The 18308-nt window shown below is 36.4% G+C and overlaps 1 protein-coding gene and 1 non-coding gene across 2 annotated transcripts in view; one reads left to right on the top strand and one right to left on the bottom strand.

Moving 5' to 3' along the window:
• trim35-12 (tripartite motif containing 35-12) overlaps positions 1-18308 on the top strand; it is a 37659-nt gene that overhangs the window by 8269 nt on the left and 11082 nt on the right. The window lies entirely within an intron of this gene.
• zgc:123284 lies at positions 1578-4259 on the bottom strand. Its single transcript, NM_001037411.3, is given in 6 exon segments — positions 1578-2112; positions 2315-2425; positions 3441-3602; positions 3688-3875; positions 3957-4011; positions 4091-4259. Coding segments are annotated over 6 exon segments (771 nt in total). The 5' UTR covers positions 4232-4259; the 3' UTR covers positions 1578-1998.

The following is an 18308-nucleotide window of genomic DNA, read 5'->3' as shown; positions in this document are numbered from 1 at the left end:
TTTGTGTGTTGGTGTGCACGATCACATTGGCTCCCTTTGTTTAGTCACGAGCCATTAAACTTCGACAAAAAACATAAGCATAAAGCATTCCGATGTGAACGGTTCTTAAGAGTGTGTCCATTAAAGTGCTTTTCCAACTGTCTGAGCTAACACATGTTTAGCACCTTGGCCGCTGGTGTTTAAAAATATGTGGCACTTACACTGATAGCAGTTGGAAAAAAGCACTTGGCTGTGAAAAAATGCTTAAATGATTTAATCCTGTTCTGTGCATCTGTTCCTGGTGCCTCCACAGTTTTGGATGCATTCTGGGACACTTGTATTATACATTTTGGCGAATTTAAGCAGTATATAATCAGTGTATTCTCATCAGAGTGGTCTGATAATAACTACAGATTGAAATGATTTTTTCTGATGTAATATTATATTCCTAAAACTTTTTATTCTCTATGTGTTCTCTTAAAAATAAATATTTTCTATAGTTCTTAAAATGTATGGTTCTTTATTAGGTGCTTTTTCACAGGAGGAACATTTCCGTAGTTTAAATAACAATTAGCGGAAGTGTCAACTTTTTTGTCTTTTTTAATGGCAGGAACTATGTATGATTTTAGATCTAGGAACACATTTTGAGAGGTCTAAATTAATTCCTATTCAAAGTTGAGTCTGTCATTAGGACATAGAATCATGTAAACAGTTTACATATTAGTAATAGAAAGGCAGATGGAGTGTGATGGAGTGATGCTGAAGTCTAGGCACTTTTTTACTCCACTTTTAGATGTTTTTGAAAGCTGTGATGAAATTCTGCTACTGATGCACATCATATGTTATTACAGACTTCCTACTGGCAGTGTGAATGTCAACAGGACATTTAGTAGAATTTAGTTCTCTAACTTCATTTTTAAAAATTTTTAACCTAGTTTATTATCCTTTATTAAGAGATTACTTGTTGATACTTATTAAAATGACCTTGTATTTCTTTCTGCTCTTGTCTGAATTGCAATTTAGGCTTTAACTTTAGTATGCTGCAGCAATAAAGATTTGGTTATCTTATTAGAGTTTATTCATTGTCCAGTAGCTCTTTACCATTACTATCAGTGGCTGAGCAAAGTTAAGCACACATGCTATTTTTATAGCAGTTCTTAGCTCACATTGTTTACATTCATGGGACAAACCATATGTGCATTATGTATTTTTTTCTGAGAACTCTGTTATCAGAGATTTCACACAAGAACAGCTCTGTTTTCCACCCCTCAATAGTTATCTTTGAATTCAGTGAAAGTTCAGGCAAAAGATACAGTATCCCTCCTTTTTCTTTTATAGTTTTGTTGTACGTTAATGTCACATAGTTCTATAATTAAAATCTATTAAAACAAACCAGAACACAATTTTCGAATCAGATAAAATGCTGAAATCTCACCTGCGAAACGAAGTTCAGGCATATAAGCATGAACTTTAGACCTTCAGGTTTTGAAGCTGTCAAGATAAACTGTCAAGTGTGCCCAAACCTTTGATTGGCAGTGTATGCTGTGCAGTTTTATGAACATTTACTTCAGTTAAATGAAACAACATGTGAAAACAAAAAAGATTATTGATATTTATTTCATTTTTCACAATGTATACATACAATTCATATATATACCAAGTTATATACTAACATAAGCATTGATCAAAATGTAAAAAATAAGCGACTGTGTATATATAAAATCCATCTCTTGTTGTTTGCTTGAGTCCATGTTGAAGTAATGTTGTAAGAAATTGCATAAATCAATAAATGCTAAATATTTGAAATGTCATGGTGTGTTTTGCTGTGAGAATGACAAATTATTTTGCTCAAGAAGCTGGTTCCTTTTTGGTTTGTTTGCTTTATTTTATATATCATGAGACTGAGGTTATCGGTTATGACTGGTCATATTAGCGTATTTATTACAGGTAAAGTTTGCGTCACAATTGGCCTCTTGATGAACCTCCTTATGTAAGAATGTTTCCGATTGTTCTTCTGGTTTACCAGGGCATTGTTTTTCCAGTGTAGTCCATGTATCCACCTTGATCTTTCTCAGTTAGGCTGCCAATGACACGCAGCATGCCTTCCACACTTTCTCTGGTGTCGAGTGTTGCCTGGTGGACAAACAAGGATTTACATACAATTAAAATATTGTAATGTTGTTTAACAGAGACCATCATTGTGAGCTTTGTGCCTCATGTTCTGGGACTGCACTGTCACTATATAGTATTTACATTTGTAAGTGTCTTATGAATATTAATGTCACTATTATCGTTCCACAGTGTACAACTTTTTTTTTAAAAACTCCAGGTTTACCTCATAGCTTCCCATGTCTGTTCTCACCCATCCTGGGTGAATAGAAATGCAGAGGATCTCATCTGCCTTTAAATCTCTAGCAGTGTATACAGTCAGCATGTTAAGAGCCACCTGGAATAAAAACAGATGCATGACTTATGCCCTATTCACGCAAGGGGTTAGCGTCAACACTTCCCATTCACTTTGAATGGGTGGCGTCAGGTATTGCTGAACTGCATTGTGGATCTGTCGGTGCCATTTCAGTGCCATTGCTCGCTGCAGAAGTTGGGAATTTCTCAACTTTTTAGGCGAAAATGGACGCGTTAGCCAATCAGATCACTTTATGCAAATACACCAGCTTAGACAATAATCAATTGCGGACTAATTTCATTGGCTGACGCTGTATGATCGCGTCAGCCTCAACTTCAGTCACTCCCTCTGTCAAGCGTTGACACTGAAGCCTTTAAAGGCTGATTTATACTTCTGCGTCAAACACCGGCGTATGCTACGGCGCTGACGCATAGCCCTTCGCCGTGGCCATCGGCGTCACTAACGTGCACCTCTCAAAAATTGTAACAACACGTGGCAACGATGTGTAGCGCAAGCTCTGTGATTGGTCGGCTTGGTAGCGCTGACGAGTCTGGGCGGGACCGAGAGCCGCGCAAATGGCGCGAGCTGGACGCGAGCACAATGGAGCGATTGTTTACAAGTGTGGAGTCCCGTGAAGGAGCAACTGATGGAAAGTTTTGTTTTGTGTTTACCTCATAGTTAAAGTTGTTGCACGTCTGCCGGTTCGTGCCTCAAAATGAGCGAGTTTGAGCCACTTGTACATCCAGAAAGTGTTCAGGAAAAGCAAAACAGCAGAGAAGAAACTTGACACAGAGGAACATTAACACCTCACTGCCCACTAGCGTTTCGGAAGTGTTAATTCAGACCAACAGAGACAGCGCACAGAAGTATAAATGCACAGCTACGCGCATTGCATGTGCCATGGGTCACGCGGGTCACTTGACGCAGAAGTATAAACCAGGATTAAAATGGGCGTTAAAGTTTGTTCACAGGACAGCTTCTTATTTGCTTAAGATTTGTTGAGACAGTGTTTTAAACAGACTATAAACCAGTATAGAAAAGTTGATTTATTGTGTACCTTGCTGATACTGTATGGGAACAGTGGGAATGGCTCTTTCATTGATGGGATCATGTTTAAAGATGCTGCATCCGTGGAGATGTTTATCACAGCTGCTTTACCAGGTGACATCCCTGGTTTTCCACTGGCTTTAACTGCTGCTCGCAGATACGGCAGGTACTCCTGATAAAAACAGCAACAAGTTTAAGACAACAATCCAAAATAAGGTAATATTTTAGATCTCTTTTACTACCAAAAATTGCTTTACCCTAATGACAAATAAAGGTCCTATCACATTGGTGTTGAAGGTGTTGTGCATGTCCTCAACAGAACAAGTCAGCATGGTTTTTTGTGGCAAGATTGCAGCATTATTCACAAGTAGGTTCAAACCCTTCTCCCCCAGTAGTGAACCCACTTTCTTGGCAGATTCTTTGATACTGGCTGGATCAGCAACATCTAATATAATAATAAAAAATCAGTCTTATGTGATATTACTGAATCCTCTTGAAGGCTAAAACAAGTCAAATTCCCATTTACCAAGCTTTACAAGGGTGACAACATCTGGATTCTTTTTAGCTAGTTCTCGCAGTACCTAAATGATAAAAGATAATAGGAATAGTAAAATACACAATTCTTGAACTACCTTCAGTCTTAAGCTCTTGAAAACTCACCTCAGAATTTGGTCCATCAGTGTCACGACATGCAGCAAATATTTTTGAGCAATCGGCCTCCAGGAGTTGCTTGACCATTTCTAAACCCAAGCCTCGGTTGGCCCCTGTTACAAGAGCAGTACATGCTTCTAATGCTGCCATGTTCAAAGGTTATAAGTCTGGCTTTACTGTCTAACCTGCCACTCTATACAGCTTTTTATATTCAAAATGAATGCCACTCCCCATACTGCACTTACATTGTGTTTTCCAGCACCATGTGTGTAAAACGCAGGATCATAATGAGTAAACATGACATCGGTGGCTCAGCATATACTTATCAGTAATGATTTGAGTAATAAAACTGTTGGACGCTTGGATGCCTTATATTATTTAATGTCTCAGGAGTGAGTTTAGAGGTTAAAAGTATTGACTATAAAACACAGTTATAGAGAAAAATCTGAAAAGTATGCCAGTTAAACTGATGAGGTGATTAGTAGCTCCATTGTGACCTTGAACAAGGTATTTATCCATTGGTTGTTCAAGAGGAACATTGCTTGTAGTAAATTAATCATTCTTGGTACTTCAAATAAAACTATTTTTGGGGTTATAAGTTTATAGTCATATAAACTAACTTACAGATGTTACTACTTCAATGTGTTCCTTATGCCGCCATTCATACCGCGGCGACGGCGGTACTTGATGCGCCAGCAGCTTTTGACCGCTGGGTGGCAGTTTAACCACAGATATTCAGCTTTGCCTTTTCACAACACTAAACAGACTTTTCTGTGCGTACCTTATGTGATCAGATGTGTTCAATTAAAATATAATTTTGATTTAGTTTTCTTATAGTGATAAACATGATCTTACCAGGGCTTAAAGTATTCCGGCACCATGCCGGATCTCCGGCGTGCGGCCGTGAGAGAAAAAAAAATAGAGCTTGCACATGCGGTTTAGTTGGGGATGCTCAAAATAACTGATTAAGCAATAACCGAAAGGGTGCGTTTGTAACCGATGAATGGTATCAGTTAAACGATTAAAATATGCTTTATACATTTTTAAAGTTTGGCTGCATACGGGGCATCTGTTTAATGGTTTACTGACTGCCGCCAGTGTTTTACGCTCTGCTTATGCTTGCTCAGCGCGCTTTAAGTTTTGCCGTTGCGCGCTGTGTGCTCGAGTGGAAAAAGCGTGTTACCTCTGTTTCATTGTTCAGTCAAATGAAAGCACTGCAGGCTTTCTGTTGAGGTGACAGCGGGGTTTGGGTTGTCAATGTGAGTACGATAAACTTTTAAAGATTGAGGAGAGACTTGTGGTCGCTGTTTCAAGTTATCCAGTATTTATAGATCTTAAATATCACAATATTATTAAAATTACAATTATAACATCGACAGCAACTCGACTCGCGCACACCAGCTAATTCAGTCGTTTTCTAGTGACATACAAAAGAGGCTTATTTTTTTCTTGTCAACCATAAAAGGCAGCGCGGTACGTCGCGCGTTTTTGCAACGTAAAGCCGTGCGCTTTGTGATCGGCCCCTAAATGTACAACAAATATTTGTTAACTCTTGGGATGGTAACACATGCAAACACACGTTTCTACAGACAAATTTTGCCAAAGAAGCAAAATGAAAGAAGGATATTTCTCGTCACAGTTTCACACAGTGTTGACAATAACCAGCGCTGATGCAGATCACCTCTGTGCTGTATGGAGCCGCTTCATAAACTTAAAAAAAGCAGGCTGTTGATGATTTAGGGTGGGCTACAACCAACAAACCCCTTTTTTATTTATTTTTTTATTTTTTGAAAATTACAGTTATTAATAGTTCTTATATATATCAGCTTTTAAAATAGCCTACAATCTACGAATCAAACAAATCCAAAGATTTTCTTGATTTTGTATAATAATAACTCCGCACCAAACTAAGGCTTTCATTTTATAGCTTAAAACATGTATGCAAATGTATGCAATCTCATATGTAAGGGCTGTGACGGTCACCGTGACGACAATCACTCTAGAACACACATTTTCTGTTTTGTTGCCAAATAGCCTATACATTTATGAACATAACGTTAACTTAGACGTGATACAGCAAGTTCAAGTTCAGCCATGAACCTTGCTGGAAAACTTATATTACATCGCCAATCTGGAAACATTTTGGATTCGTGGCGAACGAGTAAGGCGAATCAATAATTAGGATGAAGCTATTTGTAGGGCTTGTTTAGAAAAATAAGTGTTAAATGGACAAACACGTCGAACCTCCATAGCCATCTGTGGTAATGTCACCCAGCCATGACATGCGGAGCCAGCTCCGGTGTCATCTACTGAACGCAAATGCCCAGCTAGTCAGCCAGGTATGGTAGAGAGGCCTTTTCAAAAATGGGCAAATACAAAAGAGAAACTGATAAATAGTAGACGTTGATGAGAAATGGAGCAGCATATTTGGTAGTTGAGAACGCGCCGATCCACAATGTAGAGCTGGTTTCCGAGAAATGCAGGCGGCGGAGCAAGATACTCTCTTTGCCACGGTTGCGAAAAAGTATCTGTATGGGCTACAGGCACACAGTCTCAGTGCTGCTGGAAACATTGTAATCTCAAATAAGTCTCCGCTTAAACCGAACAAAGTCAACATGTTAGTTTTTCTGGCAAATAATTTAAAATATGAATAGAAAAAAAGGCAGAGAGACGCAGTTTTTTTTTTCCAACATCTGACTTATGTTGTTACAAGCCTATAGGCTAATATTTTTGTTCTTCGTTACTATTTATATTATTATTGATTAGTATTTGAGAAGTTTCTAAAATGTAACGTTTACTGTTTCAAGCAGTTAAAGTTATTTAATATTTAACTAGCCTAGGCTGTATTGTGTTGTTTTATCAACGAAAGTTAAAAAACAAACATGTTCGTTTGTACGAATATTTAGCATAATACTTTGGTCTTTTTTTATTTCTTAATTTTACATGCAATGTAAATTAACTTAGGTAGGCTACTTGGGTACAGGGGCGTAATTTGTTGGTAGTATACCGAGGAATGTTTAGACAGTGAATATTGTTATCATTATTTAAAAAAATTATAAATAAATAAATTAAATAAAAAAATAAATAAAACACCTTACGGAAAGGATGCAATGAAGGAAAATCATGCTCTTAATCATTCTTCATAATCTGATTCGTACCCTATACATGCAATAAACTTATATTGCGCCAACAAGAACAAGCTCTAAAAGGTAAAGTCTAAAGCAAGAGGAGTTATTGATATGATATTAATGTTAGTTGTTAATATTAATGATCGTAAACACGACCTGCGTTGTATAATAAACGGCGTCATTGTGTCCTGTCTGCGATTTTTTTTCTCGTTGAAGAACAGAAAATTCATGTTGTCACCATCTTCCCAGCCAGGTTTTCATCCACAGTTTCCGCTTTTGTTTCTTCTCAAACAATAAAGTTTCGCTATAGCAGGCCCGGCGGCAGGATATCATAAGCAAGGGCGCAATCCCATTGCACTTGACGACTGAATTTGGTCCTTTCTTGTTCCTTTTATTTAGGCTATTTATTAATTCATTACTTTGCATTACCGATATAGTCCTACTTTTTATAGTAATAATAATATGCAGTTTTGCTATTACCGATTTTATTAATGAAGGCAACGATACCGTTTACATTAATGCAGAAAGATAATGTTAAGCACCAAACAAGTGGTTTAAATTATGTTAGTCACTTTATTTCTTTCCGTTTTATTTTAAACATTATAAATGTGTAAAGTTTTAGGTAAAGACGTCAAAATACGCCCACACATGCAAGCTAAACTAGATCATCTGAGTCATCACGCTTTATTACTCAACCAAAATCAGCGAGGAAAAAATAAATGTTTTAAATTAAATAATATTTAAATGTTACATTAAATAAAAAAAATAAATTTAAATGTTAAATGCCATTTAAAAATAGTTTCTAAAATTAATGTGTTACTTAGTTACATTTTTAGGCATTAGTGTAGCCAAACAGAAAGCCATGTCTACCTATATTATTCAGCCTGCAGCGCAAGAGGTGGATCCGCGGTAAATCCACACGCACTAAATAGCCTACCTTTTTCTTTTACAACACTGTAAACATAACTTCGCAGGTCGATCATCTTTAAACGCAAAAGACATTTTTAAGTGTCCTAAATTGACTGCTGCTGTAGAAGGGGATGTTTTTTTTACATAACTGTAAACGTGTGCTTTAGCTATGCCAAAATGAAAGCAAATATTTTGTTCTGCGTTTTGTCAATTGTATAGCTTAATAATAATAATTAAAATAATAATAATAATAATAATAATAATAATAATAATGGATATAATAAATTATAATATTATTTATAGTATAGACATTTTTACTAGGCTACTTTAATATTAATCCCTAACTCAAAAACTAATGTGAAAATGAATGGCAGCTGTGCTAAAATTAATGTAACGGGAAATTTCTCCTGCGTTTTTCCCCTTTATAGCTCAATAGTTTTATTCAAAGAATTAGTTAAGCAAAACATGAAATAAATTAAACTGCGTGTCTTTGTGATATCCACTAGTCCAGTTTTCTCCAGTGTGAGTTTAGAGTGCGCCTCCACCGCATGCGCATTTATGCCTGCACCAGATCAAAGCAGGTGTAAAGTCCAGCACAGAGCGCATTGTGCGTTCAACTAACAATACCCGCTCCACTGTCTCCAACACACAAATACTCAAACTCTTTATTTGTGGACTTACTTTTGATAATAGGCTACTATCATTACCTTTATCATGATTCTATTTTTATTTTTATTATTCAATTTTTTTATTTTATTTTCTTTATTATATGTTATATCCATAATTGTTTGCACTACTGCCCTTTTTGCACTGTCTTTGTACGCAGTGAAGCTGCACTGCTTTGGCAATACGAATGTACAGTTATTTGTCATGCCAATAAAGCACCTCAAATGTGAAAATAGCCTAGGCAACAAATAACAAATCGGAGTCTAAAAATAACAACTGCCATTTTCATTTTCATACGTGTGGGTTTTGACAATATGTGTTTAATTAAGCTATAAAGATTAGCCTATCAGATGAAATGCATAGTGAAATATGAAATAAATGTCAATTTTGCTGAATAATTAATTAATCTATATCTTTAATATTTTTAAAATCATCTCGCTTCGGCCCAGAGAAAGAGGCGCGCGGCACCAGCGGACCTGTGCTTTCCCAAACAAAGCCGTACAGTAACTTGCGCTGAATATGCATAGTTTGGGGGGGGGGGGGGGGGGGGGGATATAGTAGTGAGTGTTTCCCAAAACCCCTATAGTTTCTCTGTCGCAGATCCATCATTTGAATCACGTCACTATTAACCCTGCTTTTATTTATTAAATGCTTCCCAACGCCGCATTTCTGTTGAGCGAAAAAAAGCTGCTGAAAATAAATAAAGTTATGCCAATGCCATTTTAATAGTTTCATGATAGTAGTAGCTGGTGTGCTTCATCTGCGTGATTCTGATTTGACATTCTTCCGCTAAACTTGCGCTGTCTTGGTGTAAATGGGCTATGAACTGTTGCTATTGAGGCTAAGGTGTAAATAGGCTATAGTTCTCTCTGCAACTTTCAGGTTTGAGGTGGGGGAAGTGGCAGAGGCAATTCAAATGAACCATCTCTAAAAATAAAAAATGCCACGTACGCGGCATCTGTGTAAAGATCATTACCTTATTTTATTATTATTATTATTATTATTATTGTTATTATTATTATTATTATTAATTAATTAATTCTTTCATTAATTTTCTTTTCGGCTTAGTCCCTTTATAAGTCTGTAATTGCCACAGCGAAAAGAACCGTCAACTTATCCAGCATATGTTTTACGCAGAGGATGCCAGGAGGGCCAGCTGGGGCTTTGGGGGGCGAAGTGAAAGGAGAGGCGGACTTTGCCCCAAGTCTGGGAAAGATGGCTTGCCGTCATTACACTAGTTTTCCGAAGGCACACGAGTTACATGCGCCAAACACATGAACAAATAAATTAATAAATAAGGGAAAGAAAACATCTAGCCTTATGGGTTGAGAGGTCTTTTTGATTATAATCGCCGTTATGTTTCCGTTTTAAATGTAAGGCTGTTGCATAAAATAATACAATTTTAATTTATAAGTGACTTTGCTGCGTCCCCCTGGATGTTTCAATAACGCATAATAATCTTTACACCATATTAAAGACACAGCAGACTAAAGGTTTTCGAGAGTTTTTGTCAAGTTTAAACGGTGTGTTTGTGCGTGTTTATATGCCTGCATATGTGTGTGTGAGAGATTGAGCAAATGAGCGCTCCCTTCACAGCTCTGGTAAGCTGCGAGCAGCTTCTTTCTTTTTGTTATTTATTTTGCAGATAATACACAATATGAATAAAATAGAAAGACATAAAACTTTACGTGTACCCTTTTGTAGACTTAAAACAAGTGTCATATCTTTATAAAATAGCCTAAGCCATATTGAAATATAATTTAAAGAATTACAAATATCTGATATAATAAAATCGCATGAAATAAATAAACCATTATAAAACAAGCAAAAGCAACAAGGTAGGCCTTTATAGCCTACATAAATGAAACCTTTAAAGCCATATTAACCAAAGCCATTTTACAAAGGCTTTGTTAAAAAAAAAAGATTTTATATATTCTCTAAAAACAGTAAACACCAGAGAAGGTTTAAAATATTATTTATTTATTTATTATTTATTTAGGATACGATGATAATAATCAAATCATGCAAACAGAGCATTTTTGGGGTGAGTGAACGCATGAACTGCGACCTTTTTTCAGTTAACCAAATGTGCAGTGCCACTTTAAAAACGGATCAGGGGAAACTACAAAAATAAGTGTGTTCTGTGTCCCCAAACAAGCATTGATATTTTTATATGACGCGCTAAAATTGAAAAATGAAATTTACATGAAGAGCTTTATTAGTGAAAAGCTGCTGAGCGCAACGCAATATATGCTGTTTTATTACTCGCTCTGCGCTTAAATAGTCTACTTAACACTTTCCTTAAGATCACAGATACAATATGCAACATCTAATTCCGGGGACGTTCTGGGGGCAGGGTTTGCGTGTCATGCTGCAAGCTACTAGCCCGAAAGTGAAAACGCGACATGATTTCAGCCTCACTGATGCCCATTAACACCTAACAGACAAGCTTTTGGTTATGAATAGGGGGAAGGGGTTTCCACTCTTTAAGTGTTTTTCATAAACATGAATACACAAAATCCAAAAATAGGACGGATGGCTTAACAAAACCTATGCGTTTAAAAACGAAACCGCATTAAATATGGGGCCTTATGAAAATGAATGTTTCTATGCACAACAACTGAACTTAATGTGTTATTTAAAATATCTATATTACGCTCCAAGCATTCGCCAAAACGAATATATTTTTACGTAAAAACATAGAACATAGCTGAATAGAGTGTTGCCTGCTTTAGACGATAGGTTATTAATTATATTATAAATGGTTATGTTCAGGTCAGTGAAATAATACCTTTAATAAATAAAATGGTGGGCCAGTGATTCCCTCGCTGTCATCAGTGCATGGGTTAATGAGCTTAGGAGAATTCTGCTTTGCATTTTTCCATGCATTACTAACATCACTAAACCAGACATTTGTTTTATAAGTTAACCAAATATTCGCGCAGATTCAGCAGTTTTTTTCTGACGCGTTTGCCATTCATGCCAGTCAGTGAAAAAAGAAGTAACTGTGGCCCTGTTTGCAGGTATTAAGATTCGTTTTCATCAATCTGATGCAACTTTTATTATTTACAGGACGTAAAAATGCAATTAAAAGTTTCAAATCAATTCAATTCAATTCAACTCAATTTATAAAAAGACTAGCCTATTTTATGCATTAAATAATGAAATATAACTAATTTCCTTTATTTCTGATCAGACCATGCATTTTAGACTATTTTACAATTGTAATATGTGCATATGCTTTTTTTAAAATAACATTCGTCTAACAAATATTTTAGCACATCGAAAGTAATTAAATGACCTGTTTTTGATTAAAAACCTTTATGCTAAAGGATCAGAAATTGATCGCGCACGCGTAGGAAAATGCAGTTATGTGACACATGACATGCATGGCTCCTATGCCGCGTTTTTAGGATAAATTGGCATATAGGTGCTGCTTTAAATAGAATAAAACTATTTAAAAACACATTAAAAACTTCACAAAGCGTATCTTATGGAAAAACACCAATTGCCGGGCTCTGCTTTCGGTTTTAAAAGAATCAAGCAGCTTTAAAAATATATAATTTGCTGAAGAGAAATGACAGGAAAAAAAAAGATTAAACATATCGGGACTGTTAAAAGAACATTTCTCTTTAATATATTCTTTCGACTCCGAAACATCAGCTAAGATTATGTATTACGGAGTGTCTCTATTGCCTGTCTCAGCAGTGCGTCCGGCTGGTTATGAACGAGGAGGCGGAGAGAATGCGCTGTTTAGTTTCGGCTTGATATATTTAAATAAAAACTAACACAGAACTGCTTTTAACGCTCAAAAAGTTAAACTAAAATGCACAACTCTTGTTGGTTGCACCCGCGGGATGCACAATAAACCTATCGCGCCATTATTTTAATTCTATATTCGTGAAGAATGAGCCATGAGATTGAGATTTTTCAAGGTGCTCTCCAGCGGCGAAGCTCCTGGCAGAGTAGCGGGTGAAAAAATGTGCATGCAGAAATTGAACAAGAGGAATAACATTTTAAATTATATAACAAGCATTGTATTATTTCTAATCCCCGCCCAGTTTTAATACAAGTTGTGTTCTTCAATATTTGTGGCTGGGAAGTTTATTAAGAATATATTTATAATTATATATTATTAAATAATTACATATATATATATATATATATATATATATATATATATATATATATATATATATATATATATATAGAGAGAGAGAGAGAGAGAGAGAGAGAGAGAGAGAGAGAGAGAGAGAGAGAGCCATTACAAGTAAAACAAAACAAAAAAACAACAATTTTACTTTAAAGAAAAACAGATGTTTTGAGAAAAAAAACTGAACAAAACTGAAACCAAATTATTAAAACTAAACTTGCGGGACTTTATTTATGTCCTGTGGCAAAATTATTTTTATTATACTTTAAGTTATCTGCTTGAAGTAGGCTAGGTCACATTTATCAATGGTAAGTTTTAGTCTAAGTTTACATCAATAACAATGTGCATTGTCCTTTACCATACAAAAAAGGAAGAAAAAACATTATTATACACCATAGTAGCCGCAAATCTTTTTAAATGCATTAAAAAAGCAAGCACATATCTTAGCCTTACCTTGAGTTTGTTCACATTCTGCCAGTATTAACATACATGCTGTATTTTATTACAGTTCATTTTGATGAATTAGGTCTAACTGACAGCTTTTTCTTCTTTTTTCGCGGTTATGCGGCATTATATTTCACACGCATATGCAAGGTGACTGAAATTGAAATTAAAATACCAAACATACTGAGCCATTAATTAAAAAACAAAACAACAGTTATAGCTTCTTTAAAGGAGAACATTGACGTTTTGAAAAAAAAAAAAACTGAACTGAAACTAAATTATTAAAGATAAACCTGCCAGACTTAATTTATGTTATGTCCTGCGGCAAAATTTGTTTTATTATACTTTCAGTGATCTCCTTAAGGTAGGTCAATTTATTTATTTATTTATTTGCTTTTGATGAAGCAGCATTCAACTTAAGCTCTTTAGACCATGCCCCTGACCGTTTCTCAGTGTTTCGCCGCAATATCTTTAAATAAATAATTTATTTAGGCCTAATTTCATTATTAATTAGTTTTCATTATTCGTTTATTATTATGTACAATTGTTGAGACATAAAATAACATAGTAAAATATAATCAACAACGAAAATTAAAACAAAAACAGAAATAAAAACATAAATGAAAATGTCTTGTCTTAGTCCTATCAAAATAGCAAACACTGAACATCTCTCTATATTTAGGCTAAAAGACTGCTTTATTTATTTATTTAAGACTACTTATTTGTACTGAATGTTTGTGCTTTCATGTTAGTTGTCTTTTATTTCTTCAATTCTATTTTCCAAAACTAGTCCTCTTTGCACTTAAAAAGTTTACAATAAAGTGTGTTAACAAATTTTAAATGATTAATGAAGGAATTATAATGCTTTGACTTATTGTTTAATCTCATTTACAAGCACAGTAGCATATTTAAAGCTGCTGTAAAGGCTATTTCTGTCCGTTCGCATCCCGTCCCTTTGCGCCCCCTGGCGGCTCATTCACAAGCTGCTGTCATATACTAAAAACAGAGCGGCAGTTATTTCAAACGGCGGCGGTATAAGACGCGGCGGTAATAGTCACTTTGAACTCTCACCTACTGTATCATATTGATAAACTTGGCTATATAGAACAGGACACAAAATGCAGAACAAGGCCTGAATGGCTGAGACAACGATTACAGAGATGGAAGGACTGATTCTCAACTGCCACTGGGAGATGACACTAGCAAGGTCACCAGTCCTAGAGCAGACTAGGGGCATACTCTCATTAGGCACGATTGCCTTGAACAGTGTCGAAGTCCTGTTGTCCACCTCCCTACTCCCCCGATTGCCTGCACTCACACTGCATCTTGCTTTCTGAACCTGAGCATACTTATGTCATTAATGAAGCGACAGTTCGGTTTTACAGAAAGAGAAGTGGAGCACAGTGGAGATTTCTTCATTCATTTTCTTGTCGGCTTAGTCCCTTTATTAATCCGGGGTCACCACAGCGGAATGAACCGCCAACTTATCCAGCAAGTTTTTACGCAGCGGATTCCCTTCCAGCCGCAACGCATCTCTGGGAAACATCCACACACACATTCACAAACACAATGATACACTATGAATAATTTAGCCTACCCAATTCACCTGTACCACATGACTTTGGACTGTGGGGGAAACCGGAGCAACTGGAGAAAACCCACGCAGAACATGCAAACTCCATACAGAAACGCCAACTGAGCCGAGGTTCGAACCAGCAACCCAGCAACCTTCTTGCTGTGAGGCGACAGCACTAACCTACTGCGCCACTGCCTTGCCCAGGAGCTTTCTTTAGTTATATAATTTTAATCTTTTGAGATGCAGTGACACTATCAAATATTTTGCGAACCCTTGACATTCATAAATTATCCAGCCTGATCTCACGAGAAAACGTAAGTATTTTCCATTTTGCCAGTTTTGTGGCTAATTCATATAAATTTGTATAAGTACAGTAGTACGATTTTGTATGAAAAGGAGGTGTTGCACCTAACCCCACACTTAAACCCAACCATCATTGGGGGATGAGGAAATCATACTAAATTGTACGAATTAGATCATCCGAAATCATATAAATTAGCCACTAAATCAAAAAGTTACGAATTGTCATGAGATTGTGTTGAATTCTCATAAAAGTAATTGTGCCGCTGGTATTAGGAGGTTTGCTGAAGGTGCAGCAGACGTGCAGGAGAGTTTTTTTTTTGGCTTTTTCAATCAACTACATCAGTTTGTGTTCATTGAGAAATAAGAGTGATTTATAAATCCATATGAAACAGTCCCTTAACAGTGACATTGTGTCTTCAGTTTCGGGCTCACACTAAAAGCTTACCATGTCAAAGCCCAATCGAACTGCACTCTGGCACACTTCTTCCAATCGTGCCAGGGCCGGCCAACTGAACTACGCCTGGGCCCAATTTGGAGCATTCACATTTCTCAAATGAACCAGGAAACGTACCTGGGCACGGTTCAGATACTGTAGCAAGTGCACCCTAGGTGTATCACTGGGCTAGAGTGTATAGGCTCCAGAGACTTAAAAGGGCCCAACATGATGTCTTGGTAGAACATAGTTGTAAAGTTAAGCAAGGGGGCTAAGGGTGCGCACACTAATCTAACTTGACTGTGCGCCCAGATGCATTTTACAGTTCATTTGACAAGTGTAAGTGCTCCGAATAGGGCCCAGGCACGGTTTACTTGGCTGGCCTTGGCCTGGTTGGAAGAGGTGTGCCAGAGCGTGGTTCATTTAGGCTTTGGTGTTGTACACTTGAACATGAACTGAAAACTGAACATGACACGTGACATTTAAGAGACTATTTCATAGCTTTATTAATCAATCTTACACTTCAATAATGGAAAACTGCTGTAGTTTATTGAAAGGTCGATGTTGACCCTATTAGAATGGTTGTGAATATTAATGAGCTCCATCTAATGCTATCAGAGCTCAACGCCTCCCCTCTAACTTACAAACACACATGTGCACATGTATTGTACTCAGAGATCATACATGGAAACTAATCATAATTTGTCTAATCATATTTTAACAATTTGTGTGGATGCCTTGCTTTTTTTGTGTGGTAGAATTTTTATTTTAACTAGCTATCTTTAATTGACCAAAGAAACACAAGATTTTCCCCTTCGTTGTGCTGTGGATAAAATATAAACTAAATATAATTATACCTAAGAAAGGGACTGACAGAGTTTTATTTAGCATTGTATTTCGAAGCATTTAAAACACAACTGGCATTGAATAAATTGATTGACATTGTATCCCGCAATTTGCATTGTGAAGAGCTGTAAACCAACTGACTGTAAAGAACTGTAGTCTACTGTGTCCATTGCATAGAAAACAATCTGTAAAGATCATGGTGTGGCTGGCTTTATTGCATCCCCTATGTCTCCCGTTTTCAAAATAACAGTCCCACATGCATAATAAGCTTAGATAAAGTTAAAAATAAGGTAACAGTTATCTTCTGGTTTCTTGTACTGGTCTGGGTGACGTAGAATAAGGGTTCCCAAACTTTTCAGCCTGCGACCCCCAATATGACGATGCCAGTGACTCGCGACCCCCAATATCCTGGTTATTAATACAGAAACTTTACATGCAATGTCACACACAGACCAATACACCCAGGGATATTCTTCGTTTAATGTCAGTGCGGTAAATGGGCCAGAAACTTTAACCTATTGTGATAAAATCAATCTGCTGCATCTGACGCTATTGCTGTGTCTTTAATATAATGTAATTACCACTGGGGTCGCAATCCAATAGAACTAGTAACTATAAGCTACTACAGTAACTATATAGTAATTATAAACGACTATATTTTTTCTCGCCTGTAGGTTATGGATAAAATATGGTCATTCCTATATGATTTAATAATAATAAATAGATTTTTTCAGGCGACCCCCCTTCATTGTCCCGCGACCCCTCGAGGGGTCCCAACCCCCACTTTGAGAACCCCTGACGTAGAACATCACCTAAAGTATATGCAAATGTTGATGGTGTGCTAACTAATAGTCCTAATTAAAACATAACAGTCTGTATTGTGTTCTGATAGGTCTGTTTTTCACCGGGGGTTTACACTCATGGGTTTTACATGAGCATGAGGAAGCAATGGTATTGGTGGCTCAAATTGTGGCCATTTACATGTACTGAACTCTTGTTATACAGTACAACCATGCCTAGATATATCCACATTCTTTTATGGCACCTATACTTTTTTGTACTAACAGATCAAGGATATTCTTTTGGATCTTCATGTATGAAAGTCGTAGTTGAACTTTGAATATCTTCACACAGGCTGATAGATTTGCATGTGTGTGAAAACCAATATAAAAGTGCTAGACAGACAGACACTGAATCTGGCCACTTTTCAATCCCCCATTTTCAATGCTTTGGAATGCTGTACTGAAGGGATGTGATGGAAGTACATCATTTGTCATTTAGGGGCTCCCAATGGCATTATGCAAATAGGATATTTAGGACGTTTTGAACCTTATTTAGTATTCTTTATAAACGCATTACTATTAGATATTACAGTGACCTTGTGTTTCTTTCCACTTATGCTGGCATTGCATATTAGGCTTTCATTTTAGCATGCTGCAGCAATAAAGAGTTGGTTATCTCACTACAGTTTATTCATTGTCAACAAACTTTTTATCATTCGTATCAGTGACCAAGCAAAGATGAGCATACACTGTTTTTATAGTAGTTCTTAGTTCAAGCTGTTTACATTCATGAGAAAAAACATGTGAATTATTATTTTTTTTTTCTGAGAACTCTGTTATCAGAGAATTCACATAATTACACTTATAACTATTTTAATTAAGTGAAATTTTAGGGGTCCTGCTTTATATTGTGACCCTTATACCTGTGAACTAAGAGTATGTGTAAGTATTATGTAACAACAGTGTGTGTACACTACATAGTATTTG

The sequence above is a fragment of the Danio rerio genome, chromosome 3 (genome assembly GCF_052040795.2).
Source record: "Danio rerio strain M-AB ecotype USA chromosome 3, GRCz13ab, whole genome shotgun sequence".
Classification (NCBI taxonomy): Eukaryota; Metazoa; Chordata; class Actinopteri; order Cypriniformes; family Danionidae; genus Danio; species Danio rerio.
This window is presented reverse-complemented; position numbering and strand designations above follow the sequence as displayed.